The sequence below is a fragment of the Eulemur rufifrons genome, chromosome 28, assembly GCF_041146395.1.
Source record: "Eulemur rufifrons isolate Redbay chromosome 28, OSU_ERuf_1, whole genome shotgun sequence".
Classification (NCBI taxonomy): Eukaryota; Metazoa; Chordata; class Mammalia; order Primates; family Lemuridae; genus Eulemur; species Eulemur rufifrons.
Window position 1 is genome coordinate 6,700,989 of NC_091010.1, and position 25,086 is coordinate 6,726,074.

Here is a 25,086-nt window from a genome sequence, read left to right on the forward strand (position 1 = left end):
GAGGAATCTCTGTCCTTTTGGACTCATTTGGTAAAAGGAAATTGTGGTTTAAGATGTAGAATCACATGCGTCTACTAACACTGGTAAATATTTACATGCCTCTTTTATTTACTCAGGCTTCTAAAAGAGAAGCAGCATCAGGTAATAAAAAAACAAAAAGCAGACTTTAGTATTAAAGGTTTGCATTTCAACTTGATGTCTAGGTGCCTGTATGCCTTTGGCCCAGTCAGTTTCCTTTCTTACATAGAATAAGAAGCCCATCTGTCTATGTCTCTGTGAGAGAGTCCGTGTGAAGAGCCCAGTGCAGTGTCTGGAACATGCTAGATTGTCAATATGTATTAATCACATCTACACTGAATCCCTTTTTTAGAAAAGCCTTCCTGTTTAGTCAGTTTCAGATTAGTAGAGGAACCGTCTTCAGTAGGAACTGGACTGAGTGAGTACTGTACCTTGTCCCACAACCAGAGTAATCAGGAAGTCACGTGACAGGACTTTTCAATTTCGCTTGTTCTGAATTTAGATCTGCTTTGCCAAGGCATGGAGGCAGAAGATCTTTCCAAGGCTGAAGATGGAACTGAGGATCCAGGTTCCAAAAATGAAGACCAGCCCGCCGTTGTGCAGCCAGGTGTCCCACTCGGAGGGCAGTCGCCTGGCCCCACGGCTCTCTGGGACACGCTAGAAAGGCGGTTTCTGGAATATGAGCAGTTGACTCACAGGAGTCCAGATGAACGGCAGAAAAGCTTGTTAAGTCTTCTCCCCCTGTTCCTGAAGGTTGGTATTCTTATTTTTGGAATTGTAAGATGATATAGGGGACACTTTTGGGCTGACTGGAAACTGAAGTTGATGGTTTTAATATCCTCACAAGTGGCTTCTGATTGGTTGCTCAGAGGAGAGTTGTCTTAGTCTGTTTGGGCTGCTGTAATAAAATACCATAAACTGGGTGGCATATAAACAGCAGGTATTTATTTCTCACAGTTTGAAACCCGGGAAGTCCAAGATCAAGGCAGATTCAGAATCTGGTGAAGGCCTACTTTCTGGCTCATAGATGGCGCCTTCTTGCCATGACCTCATGTGGTGGAAGGGGTGAGGGGTCTCTCTCCAGCCTTTTTTTTTATAAGAGCATGAATCCTATTCATGAGGGCAGAGCCAGATTTTCTCCCAGAGGCCCTACCTCCTAATACCCTCACCTGAGGGTGAGGATTTCAACATATGAATTTCAGGGGGACACAATCATTCAGACCCCAGCAAGAGTGTTGCTCTATCTAATGGAGATGGCAAAGGGGTGGGGGGCTTGGAAAGGACAGACAGTTGGCCCCTGAGTAATACTGTCTCTTCAGTTAAAAAATTACATTGTTCACCCACAGTCCCCGCTTAGGAGCCACAGAAGAGACCAGCTCCTTTTGGGGATAGGAAAGGTGTGTCTTGACATGAGTCGCAGGGGTGGCTAGCAACCTCACACTCATAACGCCAGCACCGAGGCCTGGCAGAACCAGAGCACCTTGCAACAGATTGTGCCAATAATGTAGACTAATCAGTGGGGCACACCAGGGCTTTGCCTTATGAAAGGAACAGTGTGAGCAGTCCCTGCCCACGTCCCTTTCCTGGTCGCAGGCACGCTAGGGAAGCCCAGTTTACCCACCGGCTTGGCTCTCGGGCTTGTGGCATCTGGCAGCAGCTTGTGTGCAAGGGATTTCCCTCGTGATCTGGGAATAAAGCTTCTGCCTGTAAGGTCCGCCTTATAGTTGAAGTCTAGTGCAGAGTTGAAAATGTATCTTTTTGTGAATACTTAGTTTTTGCTTGACTATTGATTTGGGGTTATTATTGAAAAAGCATACACCTATAAAACATTGAAAGCATGGGGAATATGAGATGCTTTTCACATTTGAACGTAGACTAGGACAGATGGAGGCTTTAAAAGGTTTTATTGGGATGGCTTTGTTGATATATTTCGTCTAACTTAATCAGAAATACTTAAGTATTTCCAAAGATGACTCAAAATCTTGAGATCATATTTATAGGATGCACTGCATACTCAGCATGTCTTTCTGTAAAAAAAATGCCAAGTAACTTACTGTCCATTAATTCATTATCTTCTTCCATGTTTTGGACTTGTACCCCCATCCTTCCCATTTTACAGATCGGATAACTGGGGCTAGGTTAGGAGAGACGGCCCAGGTTTCTCATTCCTGGCCCTGCCTATCCTGACTACTCCAGATATTGGGAGGTGGGTCAGTCTTACTCCAGTTCCCAGATCAACTTTGCCTATGGAAGGAACAGTGTGAGCAGTCCCGCCCGCCAGTGCAAGTCACTGGGAATGTGTGTGGGTTCAGCCATTGCTGAGCTGCTGGACTGTACCTTTCCCACCACCCTGGGCAGCCCAGGCTCTGAAGAAAGGACTCTGCACCCAAGAGCTGGGACTTGGTTCTTCTTCACCTCTCTCTCTATGGTTGATTTGAGAATTCATTCATTTTTTATATCAGTATTTATTGAGCTCCCATACCCTGCCCTAGGGCTTGGGCTATGGGAGTGAAGAAGACGGAGGTTCTGCTCCCATGGCCCATGCGGTCCAGAGCAGAGGACACTGAATGCGCACTCAGTGGGTTTTGTTTGGCCTGCAGGGGTTCAACGTGAATTAGTGGCCATTTTTTCAAAATGGAAAGTTTTCACATGAAAATTGGATTTCCAATTTTTCTTGAAAATTTTGGTAGATGTGATAATACTGACAAATGGACAGAAAGGGTTAGAGATCCTGCAGCTTACCCCAGAACCCCCACTCCTTAACATCTTTCACCCAATGCATATCACTCATTTATGTTGTCTCATCCTATAGGCACTTGGGCTTTCAACCCCGTATATAATGGTTCCTGTCATAACTGACCCTTGGTATTGGTCTGTTTCCCAAACCCTGTCCCAGTAATTGGATGCATAACGGCCCTGTTGTAGAACACATAGGCTTCTGAGTCAAACAGAATAGGGCTCAAGTGCTGGCTGCATCCCTTATTAGCTGTGCATCCTTGAGCAAGTTACTAAATATTGCTGGACCTCAGTTTTCTTTTTTTTTTTTTTTTTGAGACAGAGTCTCACTCTGTTGCCCAGGCTAGAGTGAGTGCCGTGGCGTCAGCCTAGCTCACAGCAACCTCAAACTCCTGAGCTCAAGGGATCCTCCTGTCTCAGCCTCCCGAGTAGCTGGGACTACAGGCATGCACCACCATGCCCGGCTAATTTTTTCTATATATATATTTTTAGCTGTCCATATAATATCTTTCTATTTTTAGTAGAGATGGGATCTCGCTCTTGCTCAGGCTGGTCTCGAACTCCTGAGCTCAAACAATCCGCCCACCTCGGCCTCCCAGAGTGCTAGGATTACAGGCGTGAGCCACTGCGCCCGGCCTGGACCTCAGTTTTCTTATCTGTAAAGTAGAATCAATACCATTTTGCTGCGAAACTATGAGGGTGAGATAAGATAATGCATATAAAGTCTACAGCTCATGGAAAGTAGACACAATTCCCATTTCCTTTCTTCCAGGTACTAACTGAATGTGTGCCTGACTGTTTGAGATCCTGTTGCCATGATCCCCAAAAACTGCTGATATAATCTGCTAGTCTTTGACTCCCTGGAGCCCAACCCTGATAAACCCCGTAGAGACAGAATATTATAGGCTTCTCATAATTTCTATATTCTTTTATGAAGTCCTACATGCCTACAAAACATTAGTTCTGACTAATAAAACCCTGCCAGAGCCAGAGCCCTCAGTCTTCTTAATTAAGAGTTGGCAGTGGAAAGAAACGTGGGGAAGATGGGAGGTTTTCCTCAGGTACAGTGCAGATAACATCTGACCTGTAGATGAAAACTGAGAACATTCACTGGGGTATATAGGCCCTGGTGTAGGAAGTCAAGCTTGCAACCACTCTGTTCGGAATTTTATAACCATAAGGCAGTGTTCTTCAGGAAAAGCCCCCTTGGAAATATAAGAGCCTGAAACTTTATGCCATTTCCTGTGGGATGTGGCTGTTACTGTCAAAGCCTTAGGTGTGTATTGGTTGTCATGGAAATCACACCTCACCTGGGCACTGAGGCTCCTGAGTGCATATATGAGTCCTGGACTACTGTGTTTGATGGAGCTCGATTCTCTATACCCGCCTCTTTTCACTTTGGGCTCAAGAAAAATTAAAATGATCTGGAATGTTCTTTGTTCTGAGACAATGCACACAAGAGATTTTGAGTTGTTGCCCCTGCTTGGAAAGGGCTGTGTCCCTGGGTCTTGCCTGGCTGGCTCAGCCTCCTTACCAGTCAGACCCAGCACAGAAGGGGTGATCCACGTTGTAGCTGGCGCTGGGTAAAAGGTCAACAGCTGTGTGTGCCCGCCTCAGTGGCTGTCACCTGCTTCCACGTAGTGAGTCCTGAGATTTGACAATAGACGTGGTCTTGTGTAGCAGACATCCTCAGAGATGCTTCTTTGGCACCTTCTTCTCAGAGAGGAACTTCCTTTTAACCTGTTTGGTTTTCTACCATATCTGACTCCTCCAAACCCACAGCAAGGGATTAACCTTCTCCTATCCCTGTCATTGTTTTTACATAAATTTTCATTAACTGCTAGGCAAGTACAAAGGTGAGCTTGGTATATACGATAGTAAATTCCAGCCCCGTTCCCTCTGAGTTGAGGAAGGACTGCAAGCTTGCTAACCCACTCAACATTTTGGCTACTGTCCAGGTAATAAGGAAGAATTTAACGGAATCTCAAGGAATTGGAACCCCAACAGGGAGCTGCCCCAAGGGGTGAGTCAGAAATGAAGTTCTCACCTGGAACAGCTGGCTCCCCTTCTCATACAGGTTCTACATGCCTATTCATAGGACAAGGAGGGTTCTCTGCCAGGGCAAGTTGAACAGGGTCTCAGTCTTGATGTGATCTAGGGTCAGATCTCCCCAACCCTGTTTTTTTTCCTTTTTCTTTTTGTTTTGTTCTGATATCACTCTATTCTGTCTTTGATCTGTGCTAACCAAACTGTTTATTAGAATTGAGGCTGAGAGGCGAAATGACGCCCTAAGTTCAAACAGTTAGCAAGGGACAGAATCAAGACTTAGGGCACCTTGATGCCTGGGTGAGTGATCCTTTTCACTGATGATAGCTAGGTAATATCCACCAAGCTCGAACTGGCTAACTGCATATTCTATTTAGTGTTTACAAGTCCTTACAATAACCCTGTGAAGTAGGTAGTATTTTTATCCCAGCTTTATAAATGAGGAAAGAGAGGTTTAAAGATGTTGCATAATTTTGCCAGCGTCACCGTTGTTAGCTGGGAGCAGAACTTAACCCAGGAAGTCTGCTGAAGGTCTGTGTTGTTAACCACTAGGAACCCTTGCTTAGTGCTGGGGTTTGTAGGATGGGGCATGTCTGGTTTCTCTTTCCTTATCCCCTTATCCCCTGACTCACTGGACAATGACTTTGCTCGGCTAAGACCTTACTTTTCCCTTGTGCACAAAAAGAATGTCACCCTTTGCACACAGGATGTTTGGATAACAGACTCCAGGATATTGCAGACAGAGAGGAGGTTTTATTGCTTCATGCAGGAAGTAACACAGGGCCAATGACTTCTGTAGTGTGCAGAGCAATGTTTTTAGGAAAGATTCAATAGACTATTGTTCTTTTCCTGACAAGAGCCTTGGCTTTGGTCTTTTTAGAACCTTTCCATCATAAGATCTCACACCAAGAGAAGAAGGCATTCCTCCAGAAAGCATGGGCAGGTTCTGGCCTCTGGTTGAGTTTGCTTTGGTGAGAGAAAGCTCTTGAGATCCTCACATTACATAGAGATATTCTTTAGTAATAGATACTGGGAAAGTTAGAGCCATAGAAGTAGTTGATGATAATTCTTAGAATATGTACTTCGAGAGAAATCATGAAGTTAGATAGAGAATCCCCAGAAATTAGTGTAAAATCCCTCACTGTCTATGACAGACTACCCCGGGGAGGGGGGAGGGTGGGACCACATTGGAAGAAAGGGAAGTGCATGGATGTGGTAGATTAGATGTGCTGTGAATGGGCTCATGCTCCTCCCTTCAAGAGGTGGGGTCTGCGTCCTTACCCCTGAATCTGGATGGATCTGTGATGGCTGGGCTAATGAAATAGGGCAGAAGTGACATTTTCAGGCACTGAGTTCAAGAGACTCACAGCTTCTTCTTCCTGTCACTTGAAATACTCACTCTTAGAACCTGGCTGTGATATTGTGTGGAAGTCCTGAGTAAATGCCTATGTTGGGAGGAACCAAGGCCCTTGACCTTGAGGCTGTGTTTGCTGCTGACAGCCAGAACCAACCTGCTAGCCATGTGGGTGCACCATCTTGGAAGTGGATCTCTTAGCCCCCGTTAGCTGCCCCAGTTGAGTAAAGCTGAGAAAAGCTACCCCTGCTGAGGCTTGCCCAAATTGCAGATCAGCGAGCAAAATTAATGATTGCTGTTATTTTAAGCCATTCAATTTTGGGGTGTTTTGTTATGCAGCAAAAGTAACTGGAACAGTGGGTAACATGGTGTGGGGAAATTAATCCATTTCCTAGTACCAGAGGATTGGAATTAACACTAAGTTAGTTGTATTTAGAGGTGAGTGTATTTGTGTGTGTGTGTGTCTGTGTGTGTGTTTTCATTCTCAGGCTAACCACCCTGCCAGTGGTGTAGAGTTCGTGCCATTGATTGTGGTCAATCATTCTCATAAAAACCAACTGTGAATCTAACTGACAATTGAAGAAAGATAAGTGCCATTAAATAAAACAGCAGGGATAACCAACAATTATTTCAAGTGTGGTGTCCAGAGGCAATGAGGGAAAGCGCCCTTCCTTGTCCAGTACTGACTCTATCCCACCTTGGAGTGAGGCCTACAATGTATCTATTGTCATCTCATGGAAATAAGATTTTTGTTGTTTTACAGAGTTTCGATGCACCACTTTTTAATTTAAATTTACAAAGGAGAGGTTCCAGTGTGTCACATTAGCACGGAAACCTAATGCAGTATCTCAGAAATGCTTTGAGCTCTCTTAAAGATGAACCCCCCAAATTCTGCAGTAATGGAGTAATAGTAACATTGCGATCATGCTGGAAAACCAGCCAGGCTCTCACTGTCATTCAGAAGCTGTTTTTTTCCTCCCGTTTCCTCAAGAGCTTTTGTCATTCCTTTTTTCCTTTGGCGACCAGAGCATCATTTTCTTTCTTTTTCTTCCATGTGAGGGGACAGTCACACAGCCTGGTGGTGCAGCTTAAATAATGTTCGTAAATAAAAGTTTTAAAAAATATTGAGCAATATTCTCCCAGCACGTAACTCCCAGTTTGGGAAAAAAATTAGGGCCTTTTGGAAGCTGCCTTAACTCTTTGGGGTCTCCATGGTACCATTCGGCAAATGATTGGCTCTGTGCATCAAACAGCACCCCGGTGGCCTGAAGGAGTTAACGCCGCCTCCAGAAGTGCCCATCACGGTCCCAGGAAGGAGCCTGAGCCTTGGGAGATCTGGCTCAGAGTACAATTACTGTTCAGCTCACAGTGGCCCAATTTGCTTTATTGTAGAGTGCCTCCTGGAGTCCCACTGCTCAGAGATGATACAGATGCCTCTGAGTCAACTGCCTGCAAATTGGTCTTCGAGGGGTTCGCCAGTGCAGGGAGGAGGCGCAGGAATTTGTTAGAAAGAAATCATAGCAGAGTTCTCGGTCCTGGGGAGGGAAATCATCTTGCCACAGAAATTCCAAGCCCAGAGGACTGACTGACTTTTTCTCTCCAGGGATTAACGTGTCTGAGTGACAGCTGGTTTCCAGGTGGTAGCTATAAGTTTCATAGACATGCAAATGCTACTTGGGTATGTTCATGTGTGTGTGAAATTATTTAACTCTTGACTGCCACTGAACTGATTCTTTGTGCTTAATCTGACCTCAGCCTTGGTTTCTGTGAAGTGGGCATAATGCTAGTACCAACCTCAAAGGCTCATTGTGGGAATTAGTGGAAATAATGCATGTAAGTGCTTGGCCCAGCATTTGGCACAAGACCAACACACAATACATTTGGCCATTGTTACCGTGTATTGTGAGTTTTATAATCATTTTGTTCACTTATCAAGTACTTGTTGATGATCCACTATGTCCAATAGTGTTTAACAATAATCTAGCATTTTGGTTGTTTTAGCACAGTTCTAATGCAGTGTTTTTTTTGTTTTTTGTTTTAAATTTACAAAGGAAAGGGTCAACCATGTCTTTTTATAGGCTAGAAAATTAAAAAAAAAATCAGGCCCATACAAAATTTTTCTCAAAACATAACACATTGATACTCACAACCCAGTATATAAGAAATAAAACATTTCAGATAAACTAAAGCCCCCTATGTACACATTCTATAACCCATTTTCCTGCTGCCCTACTCCAATGATAGCTAATTCCCACATTGAATTTGGGGTGCATCATCCTCCGTGTGGATGTACACCCCTGTTAGATGCATATAAATATTCATCAGTAGTGTACAATACAGTCTTACAGGTTTTTGTAGATTCATACTGTAATACACTTTTACAACTTGCTTTTTCTACTCAACATTCTATTTCTGGAGTTTTTACATGTTGATACATTTAGCTCTATTTCTTTTTCAGTACTATACAGCATCCTATTATATAAATATACCACAAACGGTTCATTCATTGTCCTATCAATGCATATTATGTATTTTTCCCAGTTTTTCCCAATTACAAATAATGCCAAATAAATATTTCTTGTCCAGCATGTGGGAATATACCGAGGAGTATATTGCTAGGTTGTAGGGTATGTGCCTCTTTAACTTTATTGGACTGAGTTAAACATTTCTTCAGATGGGTCCTTCCAAGTTACACCTCATCAATAGCACAGAGCGTTTCCTGTGGTTCCTCACGTTCTTCTACATTTGGTATTATCAGGCTTTTCATTTTTGTCAACGTAAAGCATCTCATTGAGGTTTTATTTTGTATTTTCCTGATCATTAGCAATTTGTTATTTATTTTGTCTTATATAAATTATCTGTTTTTTCCTGTGTTTATTTTGTTGTGTTTTAAAAATCTGTTTGTCCTTTTCTTATCATTTTATGGAGGCCTAGTTAGGAATCCTTTGTCAGTTGCAATATTTTCTCTCAATCTGTGGCTTGCCGCTTCACATTGTTTATAAAGAGAAAATATTTAAAGGTTTTATTTTTCAACAAACAGTGTCATAGCAAGAAACACATTAAAAATGTTTTCCTTTTGGGAATTTGATGCCTTCCTCCCTTTTTCTAGATGGATGAGCTCAGCTTTAAACACACACACACACACACACACACACACGCACACAAAACCCAGTCATGTCTTTGGGCAGGGATTTAATTTAATACAAATGGAGAGTGGGGGCAAGTGGATGGCAGCTGGCAAAACTGCACTTCATGGAGGCCACTGGAGCCAGAAATATGCACAGTAGCCTACCTTCCTGGTGGGAACTGGGGATGGGGAATCACTGGAGCTCAAGTCCTTGGCCAAGGGCAGTCCCTCCGCTTTGACCATTGGTCTGGAAGGCGCCCTCCCCACCCTAGGACTGGTAAACTTGGCCTGTGACAATGAGGTGGAACAAAGAGTAAAGGACATCTGCCCAAGGACTGATGCAAGGCAGACCTAGGGGCAGGATTGCTGCAGAAACTGGGAGGAGATTCCAAAAACAGTCTCGCATTGCAAGCAGAATTTTAAAACTCATGACTTCTGTTAAATCTTTAGGTTGGTGCAAAAGTAACTGTGGTTTTGGATCATGAACTTTAAATCATTATAACTAGGCTCAAACACATCTTTATTAATCAAAATAGGGACCATTACAATCAACACAGTTTTTGCTAATGAAAAATAAGTTTGTTTATTCCTGTGGCATAAAAATCTTTGCTTTGGGATTTGACGAGCTCTTGGGAAGCATTTTCTGCATCCTGCTGGTTGTGGAAGCATTTTCCCTGTAAAAAGTTGTCGAGATGCTTGAAGAAATGGTAGTCGGTTGGCGAGAGGTCAGGTGAAAATGGTGGAGGAGGCAAAACTTTGTAGTCCAATTTGTTCAACTTTTGAAGTGTTGGTTGTGCGACTTGCAGTCAAGTTTTGTCATGGAGAAGAACTGGACCCTTTCTGTTGACCAATGCCAGCTGCAGGCATTGTAGGTTTTGGTGAATCTCATTGATTTGCTGAGCATCTCAGATGTAATGGTTTCGCTGGGATTCAGAAAGCTGTAGTGGATCAGACTGGCAGCAGACCACCAAACAGTGACGATGACCTTTTTTTGGTGCAAATTTGACTTTGGAAAGTGGTTTGGAGCTGTTTCTCAGTCCAACCACTGAACCAGTTGTCACTGGTTGTATAAAATTCACTTTTTGTCGCATGTCACAATCCAGTGGAGAAATGGTTTGTTGTTTTGTATAAGAAAAGATGTATCCCCATAATATGTTGAAATAAAAAAAGAGAAGATGACACTTCAAAACGATTTTTTTTGATTTTCAGTCAGCTCATGAGGCACCCATTTACTGAGCTTTTCACCTTTCCAATTTGCTTCAAATGCCGAACAACCGTAGATTGGTGGTTGAGTTCTTTGGCACTTTGTCGTGTAGTTGTAAGATGGTCAGCTTCGATGATTGCTCTCAGTTGGTCGTTGTCAACTTCCAATGGCCGGCCACTGCGCTCCCCATCTTCAAGCTTCTCGTCTCCTTTGCAAAACTTCTTGAACCACCACTGCACTGTATGTTTGTTAGCAGTCCCTGGGCCAAATGCATTGTTGATGTTGAGAGTTGTCTCTGCTGCTTTAGGACCCATTTTGAATTCGAATAAGAAAATCACTTGAATTTGATTTTTGTCTAACATCATTTCCATAGTCTAAAATAAATATAAAATAAACAGCAAGTAATAAGTCATTAGCACAAAAACATAAAGTGAGAAATGTGCATTAAAATGATGTATAACATAATCACATTTATTTAAGAATGTATTCCAACATCAAATGGCAAATTTCATCAATGCTAAAACCATTATTACTTTTGCACCATCCTTTAGTAGTATCCTAAATAATAAGAGGAAAAAGTATGAGGAAAAAATGAACAGGTGGGATAGAAATAGAGGAGGGACAGATGAGAAAGAATTTTGAGGAATTTGAAAATGAGATTAAAAACAGCAACTTGGACTGGGGAAAGATGTTTTCAGCCTGGAACTAAAGCCATAAAATGAAAGAATAGATTGAGAAATTTGATTTCTCATTCTCACAAATTTCAGATTTCCATGTAGCAAAACCAAACAATACCAAATTGAAAGACAAAAATGGCAAACTGGAAATAACTGGAGTTACATTATGGACCCAAATTAACATTTTTATATACAAATAACTTTTTAAATAAACAGGAAAATAGTGGAAACCCTAATGGAGTAATAGGCTAAGAATCAACTGGCGTGCAAGAAGCATGAGAAGTGCTTGTCCACTCTAGTGATCGAAAGGCTGCAATGGAGATGAGACATGTTTCTTCCGTGAGGTTTTCCATTACAGATGAAGGAGTGTGCCCATGCTCAGTGCTGGTGTGGGCATGCAGAAAGCAGCCCTCTTCCACGGAGCCTGCCGTGTCTAATCTGGTGAACTTTATCTGGAGAATGAGTTAGTGATATGTAGTAAAGGGTTAAAAATAAAAAAGCATGTGCTTTAACTTGCAATTCACTTTTTAGAATTATCTAAAGGAAATAACTGAATGGCTAAAACTAAGATGTCTGTATAAGATTTGAAAACTGTACAGGAGGAGAGTCAGCGAGACACAGCAATTAATTGGATAAGGGTGAGAGAGGGACACCTAGAGAGTCCCTCTTGGAATTTCCACAAGGGCACTGGTTCCACAGAAGATTGTGGGGGAAGGTGAGGGGTCGGGCTCTGTGTGTTGAATGTTTCTGGAACACGGGTTTCTGGGGAGATGTCCAGGGGCATTTGGATGTGTGAGTCTGGAGCCCAGCAGGAAGTGAAAGGATTTAGAGACATTGGTGTAGGGACTGTGGCTGAAGCTGGGAGGGGGTGATTTGGTGGCCTGTGGGATGTAGCTGGGGAAGGGAGTTGAGCCATTGGTTTGTGCTGGGACGGCGGGAGGCAAGGTGATTCTCATGCCTTGCCTGTAGCGTTGACATCTCTGACCGAGCCCTGTCTGCTGCACTTCAGGCCTGGGAACACTCTGTGGGCATCATCTGCTTTCCCAGTCTCCAAAGGCTGGCAGAAGACGTTTCTGACCAGCTTGCCCGAGAACTACAGAAGGCCCTTGCTGGGAAGCCTGCAGGTAAGAGAACAGAGGGGCTGGAGCACACTCTATGAAGGGCAAAGCAGCTCTGCAGACCCCTCCAGGCCTCTCTGAGCCCCTCTCTGCTTTTTCATGGAGTTAGAGTGCTGCTCACCAGAGAGCACGTGGGCCCCGCTCTGCCCCTTCCCTCCTGGGAGGCAGAGAGAAGGGCGGAGGAGGAAGGAAACGGGGTCGGGAAGCTCTGCTGCTCCTAGGACATGGACATAGAAACACACATACACACACGGACATACTGCACACACTGCACACGATACGCCATACACAGACACATACAGATACACCACACACAGACACGTACACATGTAGTACACACAGACACACACGTCCCACAGAGATACACACAGACACCCACATAGACGTACATGTACACACAGACACATTGCACACAATACATTATACACAGACACACACAGATACTACGCACAGACACACAGGCAGACACTCATAGATACACACTACACACAGCAACATACAGAGACATTACACAAAAAGACACACACAGACACACAGACACATAAACAGACACAGACACCACACACATAGGCACACACATGTGCACACACACACAGAGGACCAGGGTCTATGGGAGGAAGGGCCAAGATCTGAGGTGCACCTGTATGTTCAGTGGAGAGCTTGGTCCCCAAAAGTTACAGAGGTCAAAGTGTGCATCTTCTGCAGGTCTCCTGACTTGCATTCTTCCACCTGTGCGAGCTGGTCCCTGAAGGCTGGGCAGAATTTCATGGTGGCTGAAGCCTGCAGGGCAGGAGAGAATTCCAAGAGGAAAACTAGCTCAAGCATGGTGTAGATTGTGGAGACTCCTGCAATGTAAGGGACTGTGTGATAGAGGAAGTGGGGAAGATCCTGGATTGTGGGGACTCCAACAGCTGAGGAGCTTGTTCTTACTCACTAGCAATAGGGAACCATTGATGGTTCTTAAACAGGGATGGTGGCACGATAAAGGCTGTCCTGCAAGGAGATTGGTCTGGCAGAGTGTGAAATGTTTGGTAGAGATTTGAGTGGCCTTGGAGGTGTGCAGGCAGGAGGCCAGAGCCCCCTAAAGATGCTCAGGCCCATCTCCTGGGGAGATGATGCCCTGTGTGGAGGGAGGGAAGCTGGACAGGTCACTGTACACCCTGTGGTGACACTTTCTTCCAGAGAAAGCACGGGTGGCAGCTCGGCAGTTGCTGTGGTGGAAGGGGGATGTGGATCAGGATGGCTACCTGCTCCTGAAGTCAGTGTACGTGCTCACAGGGACAGACTCGGTGAGTTCCAGGCCCATTGGCCCCTGCCCCGGGTGCTCTTCCTCCACGTGCAGAGGGGAGGCCACACAGGGCGGTGGCAAGTTCCAAGGGGTCTTTCTTTTTATGAAACTGACATTGTTTCTCCTTCCTACTCCCCTTCTGGTACAGAACATGGACTTCAGAGTCTGAAATTCAGGTTTGAATCCTGCCTTTCCAAGTGACAAGCTGCGTAACCATGGGCAAATTGTTTTAAGTCTCTGCCACTTGGTTATGTTTCTAATTTTAGAATTGGGGTAATAATGCCTCTCTTCTAGGGTTAGTGTGGGATTGATAACCGATGTTTATCGACTATTTCCCAAATGTTGGGGGTAAGGCTGGCGTGTCCCAAACATTGGGCTAATTAATCTCCCTTATGAGGGGACTATGGTGATGCCCAGTTAGTGATTAGAAAACAGGCTTACCTGTGCTATGACTGCAGAACCCATGCTCTGAGCCACTGTTCTTCATTGCTTCCTGTGACACTCAGCCTGAACGAGGTACACGGGCAGGCACCTGTCCTGCACTTGCCCAGAGATGATGCTTGGATGGCGTTGGGTCCTCCTCCTTCCCACTGTGCCTGCCCTGACTGAAGTCACATCTTGCCATCATGAGGCTGGGGGCCTGGGGCTTCTTCCCTAAGTGGTTTGCTGATGGCTGATGTCCTCTTGGGTGGTAGTGGCCCCTGGCAGCTGTGACCATTAGCAGAAATGGCCAGATGTCTTGAGCAGGGCTGACCCAGAGACTAATGGGTTTATCGGGAGTGCCCGCTGTGTGTCTGGCCCGCTGCTCTCAGTGTAACTTCACATTCTTCTGGCCTCTACCCATTACCTGATTCCAAAGCTGCTTCACTAGATGAACAGACACCAGTTGGGCATTTGGATCTGTGCACGGAGGTGTGATAGGAATACGGTGTGCAGTCGCTGTCTGGGGATGGTCCTGCTCGGGAAGTTAGCAGGAGGGAGGGCCACCTGACTTTCCTCCCCATAAACTACCTGGACCACTGTCAGTGGCCGGAAGCTCAGAACGCGGGCTTGTCTGCCCTGGGGAGGGACTCTGTAGCCTGAGTGGTGACACATTAACCCAAGGGCTTATGTTCCACCACACAGAGCAGTAGGAGCAGGAAGCAGGTGCAGATGGGTGAGGATAGGGGGAGCTGCCCCAAGGGGGTCACCGCCAGAAAGGCATCAAATAAAGAGAAAGATGTCATACCTCACACTGGGAACTTTCAGAAGGAAGATTAGGATCAGCAACCTGTGTCTGTGCCTGAGTGCGGCCCAGACTGTACATTCTTCCTTCTCTCCTCTAACTGACCCCCATGTCTGTCAGCTTAGCCAACTGGGTGGGAAGTTGCATGGACAATATTTCATGGGTTGACCCCACAGGTGCTCATATACGATTACACATGCGCACACATGTGCACACAGAGGTTGCAGCTGCTCTAATCCCAGTGGGCTGCAGGCAGAGCCCGTGGGAGAAAGGCCCTAGGCAGCTCTGCGTTCAGGCTGGTCTCCCTCTCTGCCGGCCTCCTAACCTTTTGGCCCCTGCCTGGCAGCCCTGGCAGTTTAGTGAGGTGTGGTTGTCTGTCTGCACCTAGAGCTGTGTGAGTCTTGGCAAGGTCTGGGACTGGATGAGACGGTGGAAGGGGCCGGATCAGATCCTCACGAGCTTATTATCGACCTCCCCTCCTGACCACTCCCGCTCTCTCTCCCTTCCTGGTCGGGAGGCCTCTGGCCGACCACAGTCAGCTGGTGTGGTTTGCTAGGGTGCCCGTGAAGTCTAAGCTCCACATTCCCTTCCCCCGTCTTTCTCTCCCCACCTTCCTTTCTTCCTATAGTCTGTGTATCTTATAGAGGAGCTATTAATAACATTTATAGAACACACAGTAGGTACTTTATATAAACAACCTTCACAGCCGCCCTGGCTGGGCCTCTGACTGTCTGCATTTTACACTCAAGGACTGGACCCAGAGAGGAAGTGGCTTTCCCAGGCCCCACTGCCTCTGCCGCCCTGGGTCACCTGTGTTCTTCCCTTGCAGGAGACACTGGGCAGGGTTGCAGAGTCTGGGCTTCCAGCCCTGCTCCTCCGGTGCCTTTACCTCTTCTTTGCATTTCCTGTGGAAAAGGATGAGCTTTTTGAAAATGATGTTCAAGTTCAGAGGATGTTTGTGCAGGTGAGTGTGAGGAGGGCCTTGCTTCCCAGAGATGCTTCAGGTGCTTCCCAGACCCAGGTCCTGAGCTCCTCTGTTCTCCCACAGGGGCTGGCTCTCCCCTCTGCCCCTACTCCCCCAATACCTGAATGGTGGGAAAGCGGTTGTGTCCCCTCACAGAAAGGTGTGCCCCCACCACTTGGCTGCCCTGCACCCCAAGCTCCTTCCGGACAGTCTGCATTCTTGGTCCTGCCCACCCTCCCTGGCATCTGGTCCTCCTCCCTCCAGCCCTTCCTTCCCCTCTGATAATGCTGGTCACTCCCATGAGCCCTCTCTGCTGTCCCAGGATGCGTAGTGTTGTCACCCTGAGGCTGACAAGCAAAGGTGTGGTGAGTAAGTGTGGGGTCTGTGCTCACAGAGGCTGTGGGAGGCGCTGGGGCTGGCGCTCTGGGCATTGGTTTTCCACTCACAGTCATGTGTTTAGCTTTTCTGTGGGCACCTCCTTCCCTCCCCCCAGCAGTCAGCTCAGGCCTCGAGCATCAAACACAGTATCCTCTTGCCATTCCACCTTTCCTTACCTCCTTTCCCTCCCCTCTTCTGGACAGTTTCTGCTTTCTCAGCTCCTGAGATGCTGGGTTCTGCAGAAAACTCTTCCTGCTTCTCTGACCTTGTGGGGGAGGGCAGGGAGGACCATGTGCCGGACCCATCTCTGTGTCCAACAACCTGGGCAGTGTCTCCCATGTAGCAGGTGCTTGTGACCATTCAGTGAATTTCCAAATGCAGCTGTCCATCGTACATGAGTGTCCCCAGAAACATCCATTTTAGACTGATTCTCAAGCGGACTCATCATTGCTGGAGGGCATTTCAGATTCCACTTATGGGGGGCTGTCGCCTAAGCTGCATTCCTCGCAATGAATGTAGGTGTCATTTGCCCCTAAATCGGATTCTAGGGGATTCCCAGAATGCTATACCAGGCCCTTTCACAAATCTTTACCATGTGGCTTTTATGTGCCCTGCAAGGAACTAGTGCAGCTCCTGTCTTTGAGGTCCTCTGGACATGAGGACAGGATGTGAACCCCGAGGGTAGACTATGTCTGTGTTCCCTAAGAGTTGTCATTATTTCATTCCATGAAAATACACAGAACTCCTACCAGAACTGCACTTACTTCAGAGGTGACAGAAAGGTAGAGAAGCCAAATGGAAAAACGATCCAGGAATAAGTGCATAGTTGGAAATTTTTTATGTGCTATGAAGGGAAAGTCAAAAGTGTGCTGGACAATGATGACAAGGGGCCCCGATTTATATTGGAGAATCAGTGGAGACGTTTGAAGGAAATGGCATTTACCCCGGGAGCTGAAGGTCGGCAGGGTCAGAGGAGGTGTCCTGGTGGGGGTGGCAGGAGCAGAGAAATGGTCACCCAAGCACAGGGACAGGTGAGAACCAGGTGAGACCTTGATCATGTGTCCACAACTACCTTTAGGGGAGGTGGGGACATGGGACCAGTAGGCCAGGTCCATGCTGCCCAGCATTGCTCTGTCACCGGGCTAGGAGGGGCTCATGGGCTCATTGCAGTGGAAGGAGTTGGTGATACCTGCTGAACTGAGGGAAGGTCCATTGGACCACCGAGAGCCCAGGGCAGAGCTGCACTTGTTAAAGTGAGAGAGGAGGCCAGGCCAGGCCACACAGGGTGCTGTGAGGCGTGCTGGGGGTTTGGATTTTATCCCAAGTGGGTAGGAAGGTACCGGAAGTCCCTCAGCTAGCCATTGGAAGGTTGGATTGGCCAGGGAAAGCCCAGTCAGGAGGTTCTAGGATAACTCTCATGATCTGATGGAAAAGTAGAGTTTGAGTGTCAATCAGGAGTTCTGGAACACCTCTTTTTTTAAACAGCACAGGGTCTTGTTAACTCCATACCTTAATCGTAGATGGCATTTTTCTGTATTTCTATATAAAAAGACATGAAGTCAATGACTTCTTTGTCATTCTGATTTGGAAAGGATAACAACTGCTTGTTTAGGGATGATGCCAGCAGACCTGAGCCCCAACCCTTGCCACCCTTTCCAAAACCTGCTCTGTTGACCCTGCTGGTCAGGGGCAGAGGGTGACCATGTACAGTCCTGTCCCTCCCACTGAGACATACCCATCAGTGCTCCAGGAAAGTAGGGAACAAATCGGTCATAGGAAGGAGGCTCCTAACCAGGTCTCCTTGGCTGTTTTATGCCTCCTTCTCCTTTTCTTTCTCCTTCTCCTTTTTTCCTCCCAGATGTTGCTGAACATTTGCAGCGAGTCTCAAGCTCTGGAGGGACTTCTCTCGGGAAGCGACCTCCAGGCTCTACTGATTGCCACAACCTGTCTTCGGGAGCACAGCTGCTGTTTCTGGAAAGAGCCCACCTTCTGCGTGCTGAGGGCCATCTCCAAGGCCCAGAACCTCGGCATCATCCAATACCTGCAGGGTATGTCCCAGGAGACCAGGTGCAGGCTGTGGGCCACCCAAGGGCTTCCCTTGAATTCTGAGAGCAAAGGCTGAGAGCCCACTTTTCACAATAAGACCCTGGGATGCTTTTGTAGCATCAGTATAGATTTCTGGGGCCAAAGGAGAGACGAATAAGCAGCCATGCCCAGTAGATAATCCCTCATTGCTTGGCTCCATTCGTGAAAGCAGTCTTATTGTTCATTCTGATCCTAACTGGAGGAGGAGGGAGAGAGACTCATTTACTATGAACATACTACCGAACAGACACTGTGCTGGGCCCACTTATACGTTGTCTCATTCGTTTCTTTGAGAGAGAGATTAATGTTCTTTTGCGGTGGGGGAAATAGAGATTGAGAGTGGTAGAAGAATTTGTCCTGGCTACTCAGCTAGTGAAGAAGAGAATCAATTTCCAAACCTGGAGATGCCTGACTCCAGCACCTCCATTTCCACTTGGGGATTAAGGCCACGGACTCTGGAGTCGGACAGCCAGGGTGTGGACTCCAGCTCTGCCCTCACAGCGGAGTGACCTCAGGCACTTAATCACCTGGGGGCCTCCGTTCTCTCATCTGTAAAATGGGGGGAATCATACTGCTGACCTTATTTAAGTGCTGTGGTTCTTCAATGATGTATTTTAATATTAAAAGCACCCTGTATGTGGTGGGTGCCACGTAGGTGTCAGCATCAGTTGCATCTTCATTACCTGGATTTGATCAGAAGCAGGACACTGAGGGATCAATTTTGTTAGTGGTGCCAGGGCCTCCCTGGCGTCATCTGCCTCCTGAGGACCCAGTTCATGCTGGATGCGTAGAGGTCACCATGGCCCATAGGATCTCAGGACACTGTGTCGGCCTCATCTCTGCTGGCCCAACACGGGGCAGGGAGAGGCTCTGCAAGGCTCGCACCAAGGAGAATATTCTCAGGAAGCTTCCTTTCTGCTCACCTCCCCCCACCATGCAGCATCTCCTCAGCTCCCCTGCTGAGCACAGCAGTCCATCTCTTGTGCTAACCCCCAGGTAGGGGATCTTTTGGGGAGAGTTGGGGGTCTGAGCCTACCCATGTGATCTGCTTGTCCACAGACACTTGCCCTGTGAGCTGTGTTCTTTCTGGGGCCTCCTGTAACAGAGGGAGGGAGTCAGCTGGTGAGATCTGGGGAAGAGCCTGGCAGCCCCTCTTCTGAGTGTAGCTGAGTCCCGGACAGAATGGCGGCTCCAGTTCGGGGATTCTAAGCTCCCTGTGAAGCCAGGACCAGTGGGAACAGTCTCCTGAGGTGCTCCACAGCCCGGGCACCCCTTCCTCAACAGGCTGGAGTCTGAGGTGGCTGAGAAGAAACTATTGCCATTGGCTGCAGGGGTCTCTCGCTGTGTTATTTTCTGATGCCCGAGACAGCAACGCTGAAAGAAAATTCCTCCTGAGTGGGGAGCCTGCCACCGAAGCACTCCTTCCTTAGGGCAGCGGGGGGTGTCTGTGGGTTTATGGGGTGAGGAGAGGGTCAGGAAGTCAGGGCTGACCTCACAGTTACCTGCTAAGCCGGCAATTCTGGGGGCTGCCTTGCTGGACGTGCAGACTTCAGAGCACTTCGGAGTCCCTGCAGCTGAGAGGCTGAGCTTGCGTAATCTCAAGTTCTCATAGGTACGGTTCCTGATCTGCTGGTGTGGCTTTCCCAGCACTCAGAGAGGCTTCTCTCAAAGAGAGATTTCTAAAAACAGTGATCCATCCAAATGCAAATCTGATGACCACTCTCTTCTAACTCTGGCTCTTCACTGCTCTGGGGTAGCCAGCAAGTCCCATGGCCACGCCCCACAGGAGGGGTGCCGCCTTCCTCCCCCTCCCTGGTCTCCTGGCTTCTTCAGTACCCAAAACACACCTTCTCTTCCCCCCTCATCTCTTCACGTATTCATACATCCTACACTTTTCACAAGCTAATTTCTGCTGAGCTCCAACTTTGCTTCCTTAAAGTCTGCTGTGGGCTCAGGCCTTGTGTCTTGCATCTCATTACCTAATGGACCTGGGCTCTCTGGGGTTCCGGGAATTAGGAGCAGAGGGCTGAGAGGCCGCCTTCCACTCCTGTGTTACCTGCTGGGCCTGCAAGAGCCAGCAGAACATGTTTTGGATTAATTCTCATTCACATATTGACATGCAGCTTTCAGTGGGGGGATGGGGGTGACCGTGGCTGAAAAGCTCTTGCTTTGGAGCTCAGCACTGTGCTTCCCTCCTGCAGCCACGGACTGTGTGAGGCTCTCCCTCCAGAACCTCTCCAGGCTGGCAGGCACTCTGCCCGCTCCCGAGGTCAGCGAGGCCATGAACCTCATCCTGGGCTTCGTGAAGGACTCCTACCCTGTCTCTGCGGCGCTGTTCCTGGAGTTTGAGAATGCGGAGGGCTACCCCCTGCTGCTCAAGGTGTTACTTCAGTAAGTGGCTGTGCTTGGTGGGGGAAAACATGGGACCACCAAAGCCTTGGTCCTCAGAATTACTCAGAGTGCTTTGGAGGAAGACAGATAGTGAGGTGTCATCTTCTGAAATACAAAGCTCCAGAGAGTGTGGCCAGAGAGACGTCCTATTGCAAAAGTAATTCAATGTGCAGACAGGTGTGGGGGTCATTTCCTTAGAGAATCAATGGGTGATAGCAGTGATAGTTCTACCAAGTCCACTTGGTGGCACCTGTCGCCTGCATGCCTGCTGGCCTGACCTCCAGGTGTCAGACCCAGAGAGAACCACCTGTCTGTGTTGGAGGGCTGTCTGGGGCTGCTGTGCTTGGAGGGCAGGGCGTGTCTGGGAATCAGCAATCCCCAAAAGCAGCTCTCGACCCGTGACTGGCATGAGCTGGTGGTCCATATCCAGCCAAGCCTCCCCTGGGATGGGCAAGCTCCACACTGCTTCTAGGGGTCCCTGGAAGGGTGACTCCTGTTGCCTAGTATGAGTTCGCTTGGGAATGCTCTTGTATCGGCTTCCTTCCCTTCCCGTCTTACTTTGCCTCGCCCCTCCTGGTATTTTCTGGGACCAGCTCCCCAGTGAACTGTTGTCTCTCAAATCCTTGAGCCATAGGAAACCCAAAGACATGTTCAGCCAAGTCTGGACAAACTTCCCCTATGCTGACTTGTCACATCATCTTCAGGCAGGGCCAAGGATTAGGGAGAGCAAGGGATGGAAATCACGGAAATTTCCTGATGATCCAAGCTCTCCCACTGATCTTGGGGAAGCTGCTTCAGGGCCAGACCATGTACGTTCCCTCGGGCTTTGCTCAGCAAGTGTGAGGTGCTCTCTCCCCTGTGGGGTGTGGTTTACTCCTGCGCTTCACAGACTTCACCGCAGAGCCAGGCTTCAGGTCTAAAGGCACTGGCTTGGACGAGGGGCTGAAGACTCTTGGCCCACAGTCTCCAAAAGGATGTGGTTAAATGACCACACCCTGAGGGTCTTCCTCCACGGGGCTGCTAAGCATAACAGTCCCTCTGGGTACGCCACATTTCATATTAGTCTGGACCATGATCGGATGACTGTTGCCACCATGGAGGTCTGTGTCATAACATTTCTTAAACATTTCTTTGGTTTAGTGGGTGGTCAGGTTTCCCCAGACATCTCGTGGAAGGCCGGAGGGGGACAGGAGCCTGTATGGGGGAATGTCCGGAAGGACCCATTTTGGCTCATTGGTTTTCCTTTCTGCCGTAACTGAAACTGCGCAGTGAGCACTTTTACTCCAGAAACGGCCGAGCTGGAATACTGAGAGCAAGACAGCCCACCTGCCTGTCATTAGAAGGCAAAAATAATACTCAACCTTAAAATAAGTACAGGGAAGCCAATAAAGCCATTTCCCCCACTGTTTTGTTGCTCTTTTGAACTATTCCATCCCTCATTTTAGAGGTGCCCCTGCTCTGCTGATGCCCTAAGAACAACACGTCATTTTTCCTATGAGCAGATGCTGTAGCTTTTCACTGGTTCTGACTTCTTTCCATCCAAGGCTGAAGTTTGCAAACAGTGATGTTTTCCCAGGGCATTCCCCTTGCCTTCTGGTGATGAACTGCCTCTTGGTGGGGACCCTTGGGGTTTTCCGCAGCATTGCAGACCTGCATTGTCTCTGCATCCCTGTGAGGAGCACCACGAACAAAGGGGGATGCTCTGTCCAAGAAGTACAGGGATCTGGCCTCATCTGTCCCCACAGGTATGACGGGCTGCCCCAGAGCGAAGTGGACCCACACCTGGAGGAGCTCCTTGGGCTGGTGGTGTGGCTGACGACCTGTGGGAAGTCAGAGCTGAAGGTGTTTGACAGTGTCACTTACCCTCAGCTTGAAGGCTTCAAGTTCTACCAGGAGGCTTCTGGTGGGTCCTTTCTGCATCTCTGGATGACTGGCAGAGTTGGGGCTGTGCCCTGACATGGCTACGAGGGTCTTCCCCTGGTTCTCTGTGCACCTGTCAATGATGCAATAGGCTCTGATTCTGTCATATCCTTTGGGGAGACTATCTATGGATCCTAAATCTCCCCATATAGATTTTCCCAGCTGTGCGACCTCAGCTTTGAGCAATGAGGAAGTTTGTTACCTGTGGGACTTAGAAGAAGCATTGCTTAATAAAGGCAAAGACTCTCTCAACTAAAGGAAGAGGGCTTGATTCTGTCACCCAACTCCAGTGTGACTTACTCTGTAACATTTGCTTTCATAATGGGGACTGATGTCCCTGAAACAGCCACCCAGGTGCAGGGTCAGAGACTTCTCAGTACGTTGAGATATTGATTGATTAATGAGCTCAGGTAGGACGCACCAGTTCTTTCCATGCAGCAGGCGCTCTGCCCCATGCGGATGCCAGTGTGAACAGGCCCGGTGTCTGCTCCCCGTACATCCTCTGTAGAGTCTGCCACATGTGTACTGAACCTTAGCTTGCTAGATACCAGGAGGATAAATACGTCAGGCACAGCCGTGACGCCAAGGTGGGTCACTCAGAAAACCCCAAACAGAAGGCTCAATGAAGGGGTTTTTAAGGCTAAGTGTAGGTTGTCTAGGTTGAAATAAAAGGGAAGAAGTTTAAAGGCAGAAAGTACAGTCTGGGGAGGATATGGTGGCCGGAAACAGCTGAGTAAGTCTGGAGAAATGACACCTGCCGTGGAGCAGAGGTAGGGACCAGGGTAAGAAGGGCCTGCGGATGGGGCTTCAGCAGACACACAGGGGCATGAATGTGGTCTAGGGCAGTGACTGCATCAGAGGGGAGTTTCAGAAACATCCCTAGTATTCGAGGCAGAGAGGGCTGGAGTCAGAGCTTTCTGACAAAGTGTATCCTGGATCAGGGAGAATGAAGCTTAACCTTCAAGCTGGAGAAAAAGGTAGAGGAAACATTGGACTGGGAAAGTGTGTTTATTTAACAGCTTGCCTAGAAATGAAACTGCCTTTGCTTAATAATCTCCAAAATCACTTGATTTTAATCAATTGAAACCAATCCTCCCAGCTCAGCACTGTCCAATGGAAATAAAATGCAAGGTACATTATATATATATATTTTTTTGAGACAGAGTTTTACTCTGTTGGCTGGGCTAGAGTGCTGTGGCATCAACCTAGCTCACAGCAACCTCAAACTCCTGGGCTCAAGAGATCCTCCTGCCTCAGCCTCCCGAGTAGCTGGGACTACAGGCGCGTGCCACCATGCCTGGCTAATTTTTTCTGTATATATTTTTAGTTGTTCATATAATTTCTTTCTATTTTTAGTAGAGATGGGGTCTTGATATTGCTCAGGCTGGTCTTGAACTCCTGAGCTCAAACAATCCTCCTGCCTCGGCCTCCCAAAGTGCTAGGATAATAGGCGTGAGCCACCGTGCCCGGCCTATGTATTTTCAATGTAATTTTAATTTTAAATAAGAAGAAACAGATTAAATTATTGTTGGTAATAGATTTTAACTCAGTATATACCAAATAGTACTATCTCAATGTGTGGTCAGTACAAACACTTGTCAATGAGATAGTTTGCATTCTTTTCTTCATGCTGTCCTTTGGAAATCCAGTATGATACTTGACGCTATGGCACGTCTCAGTTCAGAGTGGCCACAGTTCCAGTGCACCTTGGGCAATGCAGCACCAGGCTTCTTCACGTCCTGGGTGGCTGGATTTTCTGGACTTCTGATAGACACGTACCCACAGGAGCTAGAAAATAACAACTTCAAATAGCTTGTCCTAATGATAATGAAAGCACCTAATTTAGAGGCAGGCGGGAGAAATGGGTTGCAGGGTGATTCTTGTTTTCCTCTTCAGGGGTGACTGTTAAGAATCTTCAGGCCTTCCAGGTCCTGCAGAATGTCTTCCACAAATCCAGCAACTCTGTCCTCTGCACGCAAGTCCTGTCGGCCATCAGGACCATGTGGGCCTGGAATGCTCGAAACTTCTTCCTGCTGGAGTGGACCCTGCAGCCCATCTCCCAATTTGTGGAGCTCGTGCCCCTGAAGCCGGCCCCGGTGCAGGTGCACTTCTTCCGGCTGCTGGAGGCCCTGGTGTTCGAGCTGCACTACGTGCCCCACGAGATCCTGCGGAAGGTGCAGCATCTGATCAAGGAGAGCCCCGAGCCATCCTGCACTCTTGTGGCCCTGCAGAGCATCCTCAGTATCGCTGGTGGGGACCCGCTCTTCAGTGACATCTTCCGGGACTCGGGGCTCCTGGGCATGCTGCTGGCGCAGCTGCGGAGACAGGCCAAGATCATGAGGAAGTCAGGTGCTACCGGGTATCGGGAGGGGCGGGCGAATGGGCTGGGGCCAGTGTCAACCAGACCTGGGCTGCGTGCCAACCTGGCCACCTGTAAATGTAGTAAAGTGACATGCTTGTGTCACTAGGAAGGTACTGGGACACAGGGCTTCCCAAACAGCAGGGAGCCTCCCAGACTTCCCCATGAAGAGACAAGTGGGATGGTGAACTTGGGG

At 47.8% G+C, this 25,086-nt stretch overlaps 1 protein-coding gene across 1 annotated transcript in view; it reads left to right on the forward strand.

Annotated features, from left to right (window-relative positions):
- The first annotated feature begins 520 nt into the window (after positions 1-520).
- WDFY4 (WDFY family member 4) overlaps positions 521-25,086 on the forward strand; it is a 262,564-nt gene continuing 237,998 nt past the window's right edge. Inside the window, exons 1-8 of the mRNA XM_069461073.1 lie at positions 521-771; positions 12,172-12,286; positions 13,463-13,569; positions 15,623-15,757; positions 17,994-18,183; positions 20,422-20,611; positions 22,357-22,514; positions 24,428-24,880. Coding sequence (XP_069317174.1) covers positions 538-771; positions 12,172-12,286; positions 13,463-13,569; positions 15,623-15,757; positions 17,994-18,183; positions 20,422-20,611; positions 22,357-22,514; positions 24,428-24,880 — 1,582 coding nt within the window. The 5' untranslated portion in view covers positions 521-537. The remainder of the gene's footprint in view (positions 772-12,171; positions 12,287-13,462; positions 13,570-15,622; positions 15,758-17,993; positions 18,184-20,421; positions 20,612-22,356; positions 22,515-24,427; positions 24,881-25,086) is intronic.